Source organism: Solanum stenotomum, chromosome 1, assembly GCF_019186545.1.
Source record: "Solanum stenotomum isolate F172 chromosome 1, ASM1918654v1, whole genome shotgun sequence".
NCBI lineage: Eukaryota > Viridiplantae > Streptophyta > Magnoliopsida > Solanales > Solanaceae > Solanum > Solanum stenotomum.
Genome location: NC_064282.1, coordinates 100,834,688 through 100,848,904, shown reverse-complemented (window position 1 = coordinate 100,848,904; position 14,217 = coordinate 100,834,688). Strand labels below are relative to the sequence as shown.

Below are 14,217 nucleotides of genomic sequence, written 5' to 3'. Positions count from 1 at the left end.
CCTAATAATAGAACAGAATAGAAGAAAAAGATCCACACAGATGATATCTATTAGTTGGAAATAGGTTTTATAGATTTGTTAGAAAACTTCTAATATAAATTATTACCGGGATTGAGATGTAATTATTGTTGTTGTATAAAAACAAGAGGCGTAATTGTTTGTTATAAGGTAAGGGATACGATCTACCACTCTCCCTCTCCAAACTTTACTTATGAAATTTCAGTAGGCGTTATAAGATAAGAGATACGATCTACTTGCACTCCCCCTCTCCAAACTCTACTTGTGAGATTTCAGTGGCGTTATAAGGTAAGGGATACGATCTACTTGCACTCTCCCTCTTCAGACTCTACTTGTGAGATTTCAATGGGCGTTATAAGGTAAGGGATACGATCTGCTTACACTCTCCCTCTCCAGACTCTACTTGTGAGATTTCAACGGGCGTTATTGCAGTTTATTTCATTTTCTAAAAGATCAGTACTGAGGTTAATCAAATTTAACAAATACATTACACATTCGTAGCTTCAAAGAAGTCAAATTACAAAAAAATAAAAAAAAATAGAACTTTGTGATCTCAAATTCATTTTTGCTGCATATTCTACCTCCTTAAACCAAATATTCACTCAACTATTAAGTCTACAACATGCAGTCTGCTCTTGCAGGCAGCCTCTTGAAGAAACTAGTAGACAATGGAGGAAGTTTATGGCGAAATCTCGGGTGCCTTAACACGTAGATTCCAATGAGAAGCGCGACAACTTGGAATGGTGTGATATACATGACTATTGCAGCAAACAAACAGAATGTCACGAACAAGGCCGATGCCCTTGGATCTCTCCAGCTTAACAATGAATGAAACCTTTCCCCTTGAGTCGCTAAGTCCCCTATCACGGTCTGAATCCTGCCTCCAATGCTCCTCAAACGATAATATCTCATCCTCACCTTATCCGAGCCTCTTGATGTTGGGAATGTATCGAATTCTTCATCCAAATCATCGGGGAAAACACCATTAGCATGTGAAATGTGAGGTGGATGTCTTGGTTTCAATCTATAGTGCCAAATACCAATCAAGAATAGGTAAAGAAAGAATGTAGGAACAATCAATTCAGGGTAAAGGACTAATATAACAAAGAGTATATGGATTAGAATTGTTGTGAGTGGATTCTTCCAATGACATATTTGATCAAACCATTTTCCAATAGCCAATAGTGGACTCACAACATAGATTAATCTGAAAAAGTTAGCCTTAGCTCTCCTTACGCTCCATATATGCGAACCAACGTCTAGCATGTAGTCCACGACCTCTTTTTTCAATGGTGGCTCTGCTCGTCCTAGCCTCGTTGAAAGTATTTGAATAGTTTGGAACCTGAGGAAATCTTGCTGACTGATAGCCCAAACAGAAACTCGAGAGAAAGTACTCAAAAGAAGTAGGCAATTAACAAAAACAGAACTACCTAAGAACACTGATATAATAAGGATGACAGTATCTTGATTCATACAATTTAAACATGAAAGCAAGTCATACAACAAGAACACTTGAATGAAAAAGGACATACAGAGGAGGTAAATTGTGCTTAAATGAGGCTTATGATCTTAAATAGTAATGCTAAAATTATATGGACATGGCGGAAATGTCACCTCAACAGATCCTTCAAGCATTTGACAGACCTTCCTCATAGTAGGCCTCGTAGACGGATCCTCTTGAATGCACCAAACACCAACCATCACGAACCTCTCGAGCTGCTTCTTGTCATTCAAAGCCTTGAAATCACTTTGCACTAGAGCTTCCAACTTTCCTTCTTGAAGGCAATCTAGAACCCAATCTGTAAGAATCACCTCTTGTCCATAGCTTTCCTCATTCTCATAGTTTTTCCGACAAGTGATGATCTCTAGTAGTAGTACACCAAAGCTGTAAACGTCTACCTTAACAGTGACTTGACTATTCCTGAACCATTCTGGTGCAACATAACCTCTTGTTCCTCTAATATTAGTAAGTGTTCGACTCTGGTTAATCATCATCAGTTTAGACAATCCAAAATCTGATATTCGAGCAACGTGATGATCATCAAGGAGAATGTTTTGAGGCTTTATATCACAATGGATAATCTGTGTACTGCACTCTTCGTGGAGGTATGCAAGTCCCCTTGCAACCCCCATCGCGATATTTGTCCTCTGACTCCAAGTAGGTTTCAGATCACCAAAAATGAAACTTGCAAGAGTTCCATTACTCATATACTCGTAGACCAACAAACGATGAGCTCCCTCGTTACAATATCCAAGCAGACGGACCAAATTCTTGTGATGAGTCTGACTAATCACATTTACTTCAGTTATGAATTCCTTCTCTGCCTCATGAGCAACTCTGTCCAGCTTCTTTATAGCAACTACGTTTCTTGAACCGATAGGCATTACCCCTTTGTAAACAATCCCAAATGCACCCCTGCCTAGCTCTTCCTTGAAGTCTTTTGTGGCTTCTACAAGTTCTTTGTATGTAAAACTATGACACATAGAGTCTGCCACATGACTCGTAGGGCGCAATATCTTCATTTTCTTTTTGTAAATATGGAAGAATCCCCAACAGAATACACTGATGAAAAGAATATTTACCAAAACAGAACTGCCTAACAGCGCGGACAACACAACAGACAGATTTCGCCAATTCTTGCTTCGACTAGATCCTGAATTTGGAAAGCCAGGAATACTCAGAGGAGGAACACCATCTTTCCTTATTTTCATAAAAGCTTTTGAATTCAAATTGGTGTCTATTCTCCCATTCGATAACGGAAGCTTCTTTTTCCAGAAACTATTGCTTCTATAGATAGCAACAACACAGAAACAATCATTCAAACAAGCATTTTGGCAGTCTTGTTCAGTAGAAGGGCTAATTTTCTGAAAATCTGATTTCGGCCAATCAGTATCACGAATCGTGATGAAACTGTATAAATCTTCAGCTGAACCCCTTCCAACTTCATCACAACTTATAGAAAAAACTGGTTTGCAGTCACCATAAGCATCGTTCGGATCAACCAACGAATATCCTTTAGGACAGTTACAAACTGGTCTGTTGTTTGAACCAAGACTGCATACATTGTTGTAACCACAAGAACCAGGTCCTTTGTCTCCATCAATTTCGATGCATATATTATTCGGTTGAGACCACAGAATATTCCAGCCACTGCTATTCAAAATCCTTGAATGATAATAATGACTAAGAACTCCATCAAAGTTAAGTGTCACACGATGATAATTGTCCGAAGCTGAAGGAATGGATCGCGGAGTAAGAATTTGCCTTTGATTGTTTCGCTTCAATACATACATCACCCCATTCTCTTCGAAAACCAGCTTATCCCCTGAATTTGTTGCATTTGTTGTATCTGAAGTTTGAATGTTATAGTACTCATCATCATAATCCATATTGGAAGGCACACTTTGTGTAACAAGCACCATATTCCCATTATCAAGCATCTGAAGATAAAATCTACCTGTCAAGACATAATATAATTAAATCATCAAAATCGTACTCTCAACCCATAATATAGATATCATGTTAGAGACCAAATATAATCAAACAATCAAATGAGTTGGTCACATAATTCAACACGTACATACCTTGCGTGAAATTAGCTTGTGACTTTTGAGAAACAAGGAAGCTTCCTCTTTCCAATGTTTGATTTGGCAACAAAGTATCAGTTGGATTTCTAAAACTTTCCCACAATGGATCATTAGAATTTCTTCCCATTACAACAAAATTCCCATTATCATTCATCAATCCATAATCAATATTACCAAAAACCAAATCACTTCTCCAAAGAGTATTCCCTTGAGGATCACTAAGTATTAAACCTCTTTGAGAATCAAGATTCAATCTTGATCCTTGTGGCACTAAATTACTTATATTAGCATGCCAAACTATAGTTGTTCTTGAATTTTTGCATACCATATACAAAGCAAGAACTCATTTTTATTTTCTTCAATTTTTTTGAAACCAAATGCAAAATCATTAGATGGTGAAAGCCATGGGGTACTTTCATCTGTTGCACTAATAGAACTACTGGTAGCTATTCTACCATTATTTTGAGCTAAATTGTGTAATGGAAAGAAAAAAAGAAGAATTATTACAAGAAAATAAGAAATATAATTAGACATTGCAAGAGAAAATATGATTTGTCTGAACAAATCAAGAACATGAATTAATTTGTTGTGTGATTTTTGGATGAACAATGAAGACTTTAGAGTCAACTTCTACTTTTCTATGTTAGGTGTGTATGTATGACTAATAATATCAATAAAGGGAAAAATAATTTTCAAATGAAGGCAATTTTAGCTTCTTGTTGAATGATGTTACATAAAGATAGAACGTACGCAAATTTTACCTCTACTTTGAAGGTAGAGGGGTTGTTTTTTTTATAGACCCTCAGTTCAAGAAAAAACATAAAAAGAAATAACAAAAGTGAAGAGGTCATGAAAAAGTACTATTGAGAAGATGAAAAATCAATCTGACCAGTAACTACAATAAAATAATACGAAAATCGAAGTATAATAAATATCAAATAGTAACAGAAATCGAAGGACAAGAAACTACTAGAGCAATGCTAGGACTGCTATAATGGAAGGATAAGCGAAACAATGCGAACCTACTAACTTTCTACCTTAAGCTATGTGTTCCACAACCTCCTATCTACGGTCATGTCCTCGATAAGCTGAAACTATGTCATATCCGATCTAATAACTTCTTTCCGATACTTCTTCCGCCTACCTCTAGCAAGATATTAATTAGACTAGTGACTAGGTCAATTCCACAGTCAAGAAAAATTATGATAAAACTAGGCAATTTGTGGTCCAATTGTCTTGATGGAACATTTATTATATCTTTAACTATTAATTCAGTTGGAAAATTGAATATAACTCTTGGCTTTTCTGTGTGACTTTGTCTATAACATTTCTAGTATTCTAAGATGATCCTTTTCTTGTCTATTCACTATAAAATAAATTTAACAAAATAATAGGTAATGAACCTACATATTAATGTGCTACACTATTTCTATTTAACTATTTCCTAATGTAGTAATACAAAGGCTAAAAGATCAGTAGTCAAGTTTGGTACGACAGGAGTCATTTTTTCAGGAAAAGGAGGAAATCATTTTCTGGTGTTTCGTTACCAAAAAAATAATGTGTTTTCCATCAAAAGGAGAAAAATGACTTCCGTCGTCATGCCAAACACTGTCGTGATCTTGATCACATTTTCGCCTATTTTATGAGCTCTCCCTTCATGGCAAGAGAGAGATCTCCAAGAGTAGCTTTATTGTCAATAGTTACCCCTGGCATAGCCAGTTTCTCTAATCTTGATTTTGCTATACTTCACTTTTCCTCCTTCACCTTTATATATGTGTCCAAAGAGCAAAGCTTCTCTCCCTATCGATCCATACTTGTCAACTATCACCATTAATTCAAAGGGCATTTAGTACATTACACACATCTTTATATATGACCACAAGATTCAAGTTTTTTTACTTTTTTGAACTACGTGTTCAGTCAAACTAAGACGCATAAAACGAAAACTAGCGACTAATAACTAATAACTAACCTGGAACTTCAAGGTGAGCTCTCTGATTTCTCTTGCTAGATGAAATATTGTTGGAGCACTATTTGCAGCAAGAACTTGTCCTCCCAAGTCGTAAACATTTCTTGTATGTTTAAGAGTTTAACTTATATGCACTGATTGTGATGTTATCATGATAACTAAAAGTAGCTAAATGTAACACCATAAGAAAAATTGTATGAAATAACAAATTATTAATTCAAATTAAATGTTATAGTCATAGTTTATTTTATTTGTAATTCGCAGCAAACATCTTATTTTTTTGTCATCTGATTCGGTATACAATTAGCCATTTTCGGTATATACAATTAGCCATTTTATACATTTCGGTATAAAATGCGTTTGTGTTTGTATAAAGCGAGAGAAAAATGTATATACAAATACAAATACATATATTTTCATCCTATACACTTATAATTATACAAATACAGATCTTATTATACAAATTACAATGTATAAATGAATATATACAAAACTAAACAATTTTTATAAATTGGATGTATCTAGCGAATTATACAAATCAAAAGCTCCATAGCAACAAAAAATTTGTTATGGAACTCAATTATGCAAACTATAGCTATAACATACAAATATGATTTTTATGTTTACTATATGTAAAAGTTGCTCAAAATATATATATATAATTTTGTCTTGTAAGGGCCCATTTGGAGTTAAATATATTTTCCTTTTTTTTTTGGTCAAAAAGAAATCCAAAATATTATTTGGTCATGCATTGGAATGATCTTTTTCCGCTCACGAAACTTCAAAACTTTTTTTTTAACGTAAAATACACTTCTAAACATAACTTTAATTTTAAAATATTATTTTTCAAGTTTTCAGCCAAATCTATATCAAAATGCATACTATTTAATATATATACATCTCTTTCCTTATTTTTCGGATAATTAATTTCACTTATATTATGATCACTGTTTTTGTAGTTCTAACGGTGTAAATATTCTTTTACAATGTCAAGAACTTTAAAATAAAATTGTGATTATTATATTTTTACACCATTATTGTAACTTAATCTCTATAGGATATATGTACGTGCACAAATTTTATCTCTACCTTTGTTAAGGTAGAAAGTTCAGACTATTTTTCGAAGAAAGAACCTTCAGCTCAAAAGAAAAGTCTCTGACGCAAAATTATAAGATAAGAGATCAACAACAAACTAGCAAAATACAAAACAAATAGCAATACACATTGAAAAATAAAAAATTACACTATATAGCAATACTCAACTATCAACTAACATTCGATCTACCTTAGCTTAATCATCGACCTCCATCCATTACTACAACAAAAATGAAAAGATTCATGTTAATTGTATATCACATACCTTTGTGTATGGAAATGCTAATTGATCAAAATCTATGAGGAAACAAAGAAGGAAAATTAACACACTTTTATGTGCTATTTTTTTTATTTTTTAAGAATCCATGCAACTTCTTTTGAAATCAAGAAATGGTCATTTAAAAGAAAAAAAAATGGAATTAATAGCTTCTTTTTTTCTGAATTTTGAAATCAAGAGGTGATCCTTTTTATAGACAAATTAACCAATATGCATGTGAGTTGTGACATATATGCCAAATGGAAGTATGATGCAGGTATATACGTACCAGATTTGAAGTCAAAGTTATGGGGGTATGCGGCACCACTAGAAATAGAGGTTTTTTTCATCGCAAATAAAAAATTATGTAATATGATATGATTTTTCTATTCATTTTTTATCTAAACAGTTCATTGAAAAAATACATGGTACAAAAGAGATTCTTGTCGAAATACTTAGGGGTCGTTTGGTGTGAGAGATAATACCATATAGTCCCGGGATTAAATTATAGTACCGCTTATTTTGTTGTTTGGTTGGCAAGTTCGGGATAACTTATCCCGGGATTAATAATTAGTACCGGGATAAGTTATCCCTCTATTTGGGTGGTATAGTAATCCCGGGATAAAATAGGTAAATGACAAAAATGTCTCTTTCAACCCTTTTGTTATATCACTTTTTACATTAATGAAGGGCATTTTTGTAAACAAATAAATTGTTCTTAAAATTTATTATTTTGAATACAACAAACCAAACACTCAATAAAAAATAATCCCAACACAACTTATCCCATCATAACTAATCCCAACATAACTTATCCCAACATAACTTATCCCATCATAACTCATTTTCAAACCAAACAACCCCTTAGAAGCTTTCTAATTTGTCTATGTGAAAACACTATTTTTTTTCCTTTTTTTTCACCTGTTCAATCAAAATATATGTAAAAATAGTCGCTCAACATTTTTCACTGGAAAATATCAAAGAAAAAATAGTTTAAAAAAAATATTAGTGAGATATCCCAGGAGACTATTTTATGACCCCCTTCTATATGAAAATAATAATCTCACCATTTTAATATAAACGATAAAATAAATACTCTCAAAATAAATTAATAGCCTGATACTTCACATCATAATTTTAAATTTTATCTCAAAATTATTATACTTATCTCATATACTAAACAACCTCTAAAAATAAATTTTGTAGTCACGAAGAGGTCAATTTAATTTAGAATAAAAGAAGAAAAAAAAATACAAAAGGCTCTCGTCAGCTCATTAAATTACCTCTACTTATGTGTCACTTTGCTGACGGTTAGTTATATTTTATGCAACATCAGTATAAATAATATAGACACGATTAAATATGTGACGAATTTTTTTTATTTAATATTAATACTTTTTTATTGAAAACTTATGTTATATAAATAGGTAAAAATAAAGCTATGTATATATATGTATTATTATTTTTATCATTTCATTTTATTTGAAAATGTTATTAGTAGATTTTTATTGAATCGAGTCAGAATAGACACTTGCAGGCTAACTCTGCTCTTGTTATTTTTTCATTGAAAACTTATGTTATATAGATAGGTTAATTATTTGCATAAAAAACACAAATAAAACATGAATTCCCATCGAAATTACACATACATAATACATAGAATGCCAAAGCTTAATAACTACAACAATTCAAACATAAGATACACACTATTAAAAAAACGTGAATTTTGATAAATATTCTATCAGAAATCCCAAATATAATAATGGTATTCTAATAAGAACGTTCATCAGAAATTCATGTTTTTTTTTTATTTCAGCATATATAAAACATAGAACTCAAAAGTTAAAGAACGACAACAATTCAAACATAAGATACACACTAGAAAGAAAACACGAATTCCAAACGAAATGATGGATTGTTGAAGACATTTTTGATGAATGTTTTATCGGATATTCCATATATACTAGCGGTACTCCGATAAGAACGTTCGTTGAAAATTCACATTTATCATATCAAACACCACAATAAGCCTTGAAAGCATCAATAGTGCCAGGGTTTGAAGCAACATAATTAAATAATCCAAGCATTTCATATGGCTTGAAGAGTAAAGGGTGTTTCTCATCCACAAGTTCTTTTGGAGCCTCTATGAAGTAACCTGGTTTTGATAATGTATTAAATTGAAGGGAGAGTCTATCACTTTCTCTAGGTATTGCTACCCTGTGGAGGGGAGAATGCAATCGACCATTTGTCCATGCCTGTATAATTTCACTCATATCATCAGTGTATAAAACTTAAAATTAAATACATTTATTTATGACTAGAAATACATGTTTTTCCTACATGCGTTATATTCTTATCGAAAATAATTTCCATCTTGCACGTTTCCAATGAATTTTGTCAGAAATAGGTGATTTCTAGTAGTGATCGATCTGATCCTTTGAATTATTCAAACTACAAAACCTAGGTGCATATAGTTCAAACATTTTTGAAAAATCAGGCAACATAAGTTTCAAAGAAATATCAAGATTTATTTTTAGTGTTTCATGAAGTGTTGCTTGAAATCTTTGAAAATACCACTCTTAGTGTCAAATCCTCCAAAATTATGCTTTTTGAAGGATCTAATATAAGTGAGGTAATATTTTTTAGAGTCGAGCAACATAGGCTCTACCAAATATCAAGACTCATTTTCAATTTTTCTTGGAAATTTTAAATATGTAGTCTCAATTATGAATTATGTTGCTTGGACTTTTCAAATATTACTCAATGTGTTAGATCCTTCTAAAATATGCATTATGGAGAATAATTCAACACGAGTAGGACAAATTTTTTGAAGATTCGAGAAACATAGGCTGAACCAAATAGCAACATTCATTTTCAGTTTTCCATGAAAATACTAGACGTGTAGTTCCAATTATAACTTGTGTTGCTTCGACTTATCAAAAATATGATTCAGTGTGTTAGATCCTTCAACAATATGCATTTTCGAGAATAATCAAATACAAGTGAGATAACATTTTAAGAGATTCGAAAACATAGGCGCCACTAATTATCAATATTCATTTTCAGTTTTGCATGAAAATATTAAACATGTAGATTTAGTTATAACTAATGTATCTGAGACTCTTCAAAAAGTATTATCCAGTGTCTTCACATCATTCAAAAATATGATCGTTTTGAAGAATAATCGAACACGAGTGTAGGTCGGATCCTCAAAAATTAAACATGTAGTTTCAACTGATGTCGCTTAGATATATTCTACACATATATTGTCTACTGTAGGTCGGATCCTCTAAAAGCTATGTTTTCATAAAAAATTTAATATGGTTCAATAATATTTTTGAAGGGTTTGAATAACACAAGTTCCAACAAAGTAATAACTGTGACATCTTGCAAGTTGGGGACTAGGAAGAAGCTTAAAAATTAGGAAATAGTCTTTTTGGAAAGAATTTTAAAAATCTGGAAAATTTGGCTAAGTATGGAAAATAATGAAATTTTGGCCAACTTTGAACAGTTATAACTCCTAGCTCAGGATGATCTAGGTGTGGTTCCATTTATGATTGCAAATTTCGTGGATTGGTCTTTCCAACGCCGCTGAGTTTGCTCGTTTCCAAGTTCGTATGAGTGAGTTATGCCCTTTCGAAGTTGAGCAGTTGGCAGGGAATCCGTCCGGAAATTTTAAGGGTATTTTGGTCTTTTCCCTAGACTTGTCTTTGGATATATATTAAGGTGTAAGACTGATTTTTGATCAGTTTTTCCCTTTTTAAAAAGAGTAAGATTTAGGGTTCTTGAGAGAAAATGAGAGAAAGGAGAAAAAGAAGCAAACTTCGTAAAGATCGTCGTGGTTTTCTTCGGGGGTGATCCCTATTAAGGTATGTGAGTTCCTAGTGTTGGGTTGGTTCTTTCCCCCACACACCAAGCTCGTTTAATTTTGAGAAAAGATTGAATATGTTTGTTGAAGTTGTTGGTTATAATTGTTGAAGTTGTAGTTGTGTTGTGTTGAAGTTCTTGTTGGTTTGGTGTATGTTTCGGTTAGTATTTGTGAGTTGAATCTATTGCATGTTGAGAAGTTTGTGATCTTAAGTGTTTGGGTCTGGAAACTTTGATGTGTAGAAGGTGTAGAGTTGGAGAAAACTAAGGAGAAAAGTCAATTTTCGGGGAAAAAGGGTGGGGCGTCGCGCCTGTCAGCTCGCCCCAAGAGGGGTTCTGAACTTTCCCCCTTGGGGCGGCGCACCTCTCAGTGCGCCAGCAGGTCCCCTCTGAAGTTTTTGGTTTGGCGCTCCACGCCTCTCAGAGCGCCTAGAGCGCCAAGTTTTCCCATTCTTTCCCCACTTTCTCATACATGTTCCTAGGTGTTGTACCTATGTTCCCTAGTTGTTTCCAACACTCCAAGGTACGTTTAAACGTCAAGAACTCGTCCATAACACATGATCAAACACCTTGAATTCATGATTCCAATTCAAGGAGAGTTAGTTTCCAAGTCAAGTGAAGTTAAGAGTTGTGTTAGAAGTTAAAGAAGGGAGCCAAAGCAAGTCTTTAAAGCTTTCCAAGAGTCTTTGTTGAGTGTTTTAACTTCATTTTAAGACTCAAGTTTCAAGTTAAGTCAAGAGTTTCAAGTTGAGTTCATTTCTCAAAAATTATTAGGGAACTATGTATTCCCAAAGAAGTTNTATCACTTTCTCTAGGTATTGCTACCCTGTGGAGGGGAGAATGCAATCGACCATTTGTCCATGCCTGTATAATTTCACTCATATCATCAGTGTATAAAACTTAAAATTAAATACATTTATTTATGACTAGAAATACATGTTTTTCCTACATGCGTTATATTCTTATCGAAAATAATTTCCATCTTGCACGTTTCCAATGAATTTTGTCAGAAATAGGTGATTTCTAGTAGTGATCGATCTGATCCTTTGAATTATTCAAACTACAAAACCTAGGTGCATATAGTTCAAACATTTTTGAAAAATCAGGCAACATAAGTTTCAAAGAAATATCAAGATTTATTTTTAGTGTTTCATGAAGTGTTGCTTGAAATCTTTGAAAATACCACTCTTAGTGTCAAATCCTCCAAAATTATGCTTTTTGAAGGATCTAATATAAGTGAGGTAATATTTTTTAGAGTCGAGCAACATAGGCTCTACCAAATATCAAGACTCATTTTCAATTTTTCTTGGAAATTTTAAATATGTAGTCTCAATTATGAATTATGTTGCTTGGACTTTTCAAATATTACTCAATGTGTTAGATCCTTCTAAAATATGCATTATGGAGAATAATTCAACACGAGTAGGACAAATTTTTTGAAGATTCGAGAAACATAGGCTGAACCAAATAGCAACATTCATTTTCAGTTTTCCATGAAAATACTAGACGTGTAGTTCCAATTATAACTTGTGTTGCTTCGACTTATCAAAAATATGATTCAGTGTGTTAGATCCTTCAACAATATGCATTTTCGAGAATAATCAAATACAAGTGAGATAACATTTTAAGAGATTCGAAAACATAGGCGCCACTAATTATCAATATTCATTTTCAGTTTTGCATGAAAATATTAAACATGTAGATCCAGTTATAACTAATGTTTCTTAGACTCTTCAAAAAGTATTATCCAGTGTCTTCACATCATTCAAAAATATTCATTTTGAAGAATAATTGAACACGAGTGTAGGTCGATCCTCAAAAATTAAACATGTACTTCCAACTGAAGTCGCTTAGATTCGATATATTCTACACATACATTGTCTATTGTAGGTCGGATCCTCTAAAAGCTATGTTTTCTTAAAATATTAATATGGTTCAACAATATTTTTGAAGGGTTTGAATAGCACAAGTTCCAACAAAGTAATAACACTAAAAAAAATGAGTAACACTTACTTTGAAGGAATCACCAGACAAAACAACAAAAGAATTTGGAGAAATACTGGCATCAATCCATTCTCCATTTTTGTTGATTTGCAGACCATTGACTTGATTTTGTGCTATAAAAGTCAAGAAGTTATTATCTGTGTGGGCACCCAATCCATCATATTTATTGTTTTCAATAATTGATGATCCCTTGTAATGGGTAAATCTAAATAGGACAAAATTATCCAACAATTCATTAATGTGCTTTTCTAATCCCAAATTCTCCAAAATCATCCTTTTCATCATTTCATCCAATTTCAGAAGTGAATTTGCATAAGATTTGACCAAATTGATGCAAAAAATTAATTCACATATAATGTTAGTATAAAGTATAAACATATTACATTTTAACTAAATCTTGTATTTTTTTAAAACAATGGGATAGTGAAAAGGGAAATAAGGGAGGGGAATCGAACTCTTACTTGTCAGATCATGGCTTTATGACAAATATTTTAGTGTGGTTACATATGATATTTTTATTTTTTTTCTAAAAGTGTGATGAAGAATAGATTCGAGAATTTTTTTTTTTATATTCATCATATCCTAATATGTCTACCCTATCCTACCCTAATGCAACTGTTTTCATTTCTTGAACTCATGACCTATATATATGTCACACACATTATAACACATTTGTCGTCTATAGATCATAGACAATCTACACTATCCTATCCTAATGTGAGTATATGTGACTGTTTTCACTTCTTGAATCTGTGATCTACACATAGACTTTATTGTTGTTGAAGTTTTATAGTTTTTAATTTACACGAAAATAATTGTATCGTTGCCTCAAGACTCTTATCAATGCATAAATTAAATTTAAACATAATATTTTGTTTTATTTTTTAAAAAAAGTAGACATACCAGAATTCAGGATTACCATGAGGCCAAAATATATTAGCAAAACACTTTGAGGAGTAAGAAAATCAGGAATACACAAACTCTCATAAGATGGCAAGTGTGGAATTTGCCCTATGTAGCCAATATGTAATGGTATTTCTGAATGATTTTTCATTTTGGTCTCTAAGGGAAATTCAAATATTTTTTTTGCAATATCGATCAAAGATACCCTCTCTAATTTCATTTGGATTTTTACCATATATTGCTTCAATGCAACCATATTCTTGTAAAGCTTCAAAAAGTTGAATTTTTGTGGATTCCCATAGTGGAGTGTTTGGTTTAAGTTCCGAAAAATCTATCGTGGGAATCTTAACTTTGGTAGATGCCATTGACGAATAAATTAAAAGGGAAGGAGATAGATAGAAGCAAAGAAGGAATTAAAAACTTCACAATGTGAAAATTAAAGGGGGTGATAGAGAGTATCTATAGACAAATAAGTTAGTACTAGTATTTTAAAGAGCTTAACACCTTGTTTGGATGG

General features: G+C 32.6%; 2 protein-coding genes and 1 pseudogene across 2 annotated transcripts; all 3 read right to left on the bottom strand.

Moving 5' to 3' along the window:
- Positions 1 to 633: 633 nt before the first annotated feature.
- LOC125860589 (FT-interacting protein 3-like) lies at positions 634 to 1,491 on the bottom strand. The gene has a single exon (XM_049540592.1). The coding sequence runs from the start codon at positions 1,489 to 1,491 to the stop codon at positions 634 to 636; it is 858 nt and encodes a 285-aa protein (XP_049396549.1).
- A 72-nt stretch (positions 1,492 to 1,563) lies between these two features.
- Positions 1,564 to 4,119, bottom strand: LOC125853872 (G-type lectin S-receptor-like serine/threonine-protein kinase RLK1). Its single transcript, XM_049533626.1, has 2 exons — positions 3,604 to 4,119; positions 1,564 to 3,476 (listed from the first exon to the last, which is right to left on the bottom strand). Exons 1-2 carry the CDS (start codon positions 3,932 to 3,934, stop codon positions 1,588 to 1,590), a joined length of 2,220 nt encoding a protein of 739 aa, XP_049389583.1. The 5' UTR covers positions 3,935 to 4,119; the 3' UTR covers positions 1,564 to 1,587.
- A 4,403-nt stretch (positions 4,120 to 8,522) lies between these two features.
- On the bottom strand, positions 8,523 to 14,065 carry LOC125853881 (deoxypodophyllotoxin synthase-like; annotated as a pseudogene).
- Between the last annotated feature and the right edge of the window lie 152 nt (positions 14,066 to 14,217).

Bases quoted from the DNA above. Each gene is read 5' to 3' on its own strand.
- LOC125853872 (XM_049533626.1), bottom strand. From the start codon at position 3,934: ATGGTATGCAAAAATTCAAGAACAACTATAGTTTGGCATGCTAATATA. The intron at 3,477-3,603 runs GTATGTACGTGT...ATGTCTTGACAG, and splicing joins ACAAGCTAATTTCACGCAAG to GTAGATTTTATCTTCAGATG.
- LOC125860589 (XM_049540592.1), bottom strand. From the start codon at position 1,491: ATGAATCAAGATACTGTCATCCTTATTATATCAGTGTTCTTAGGTAGT.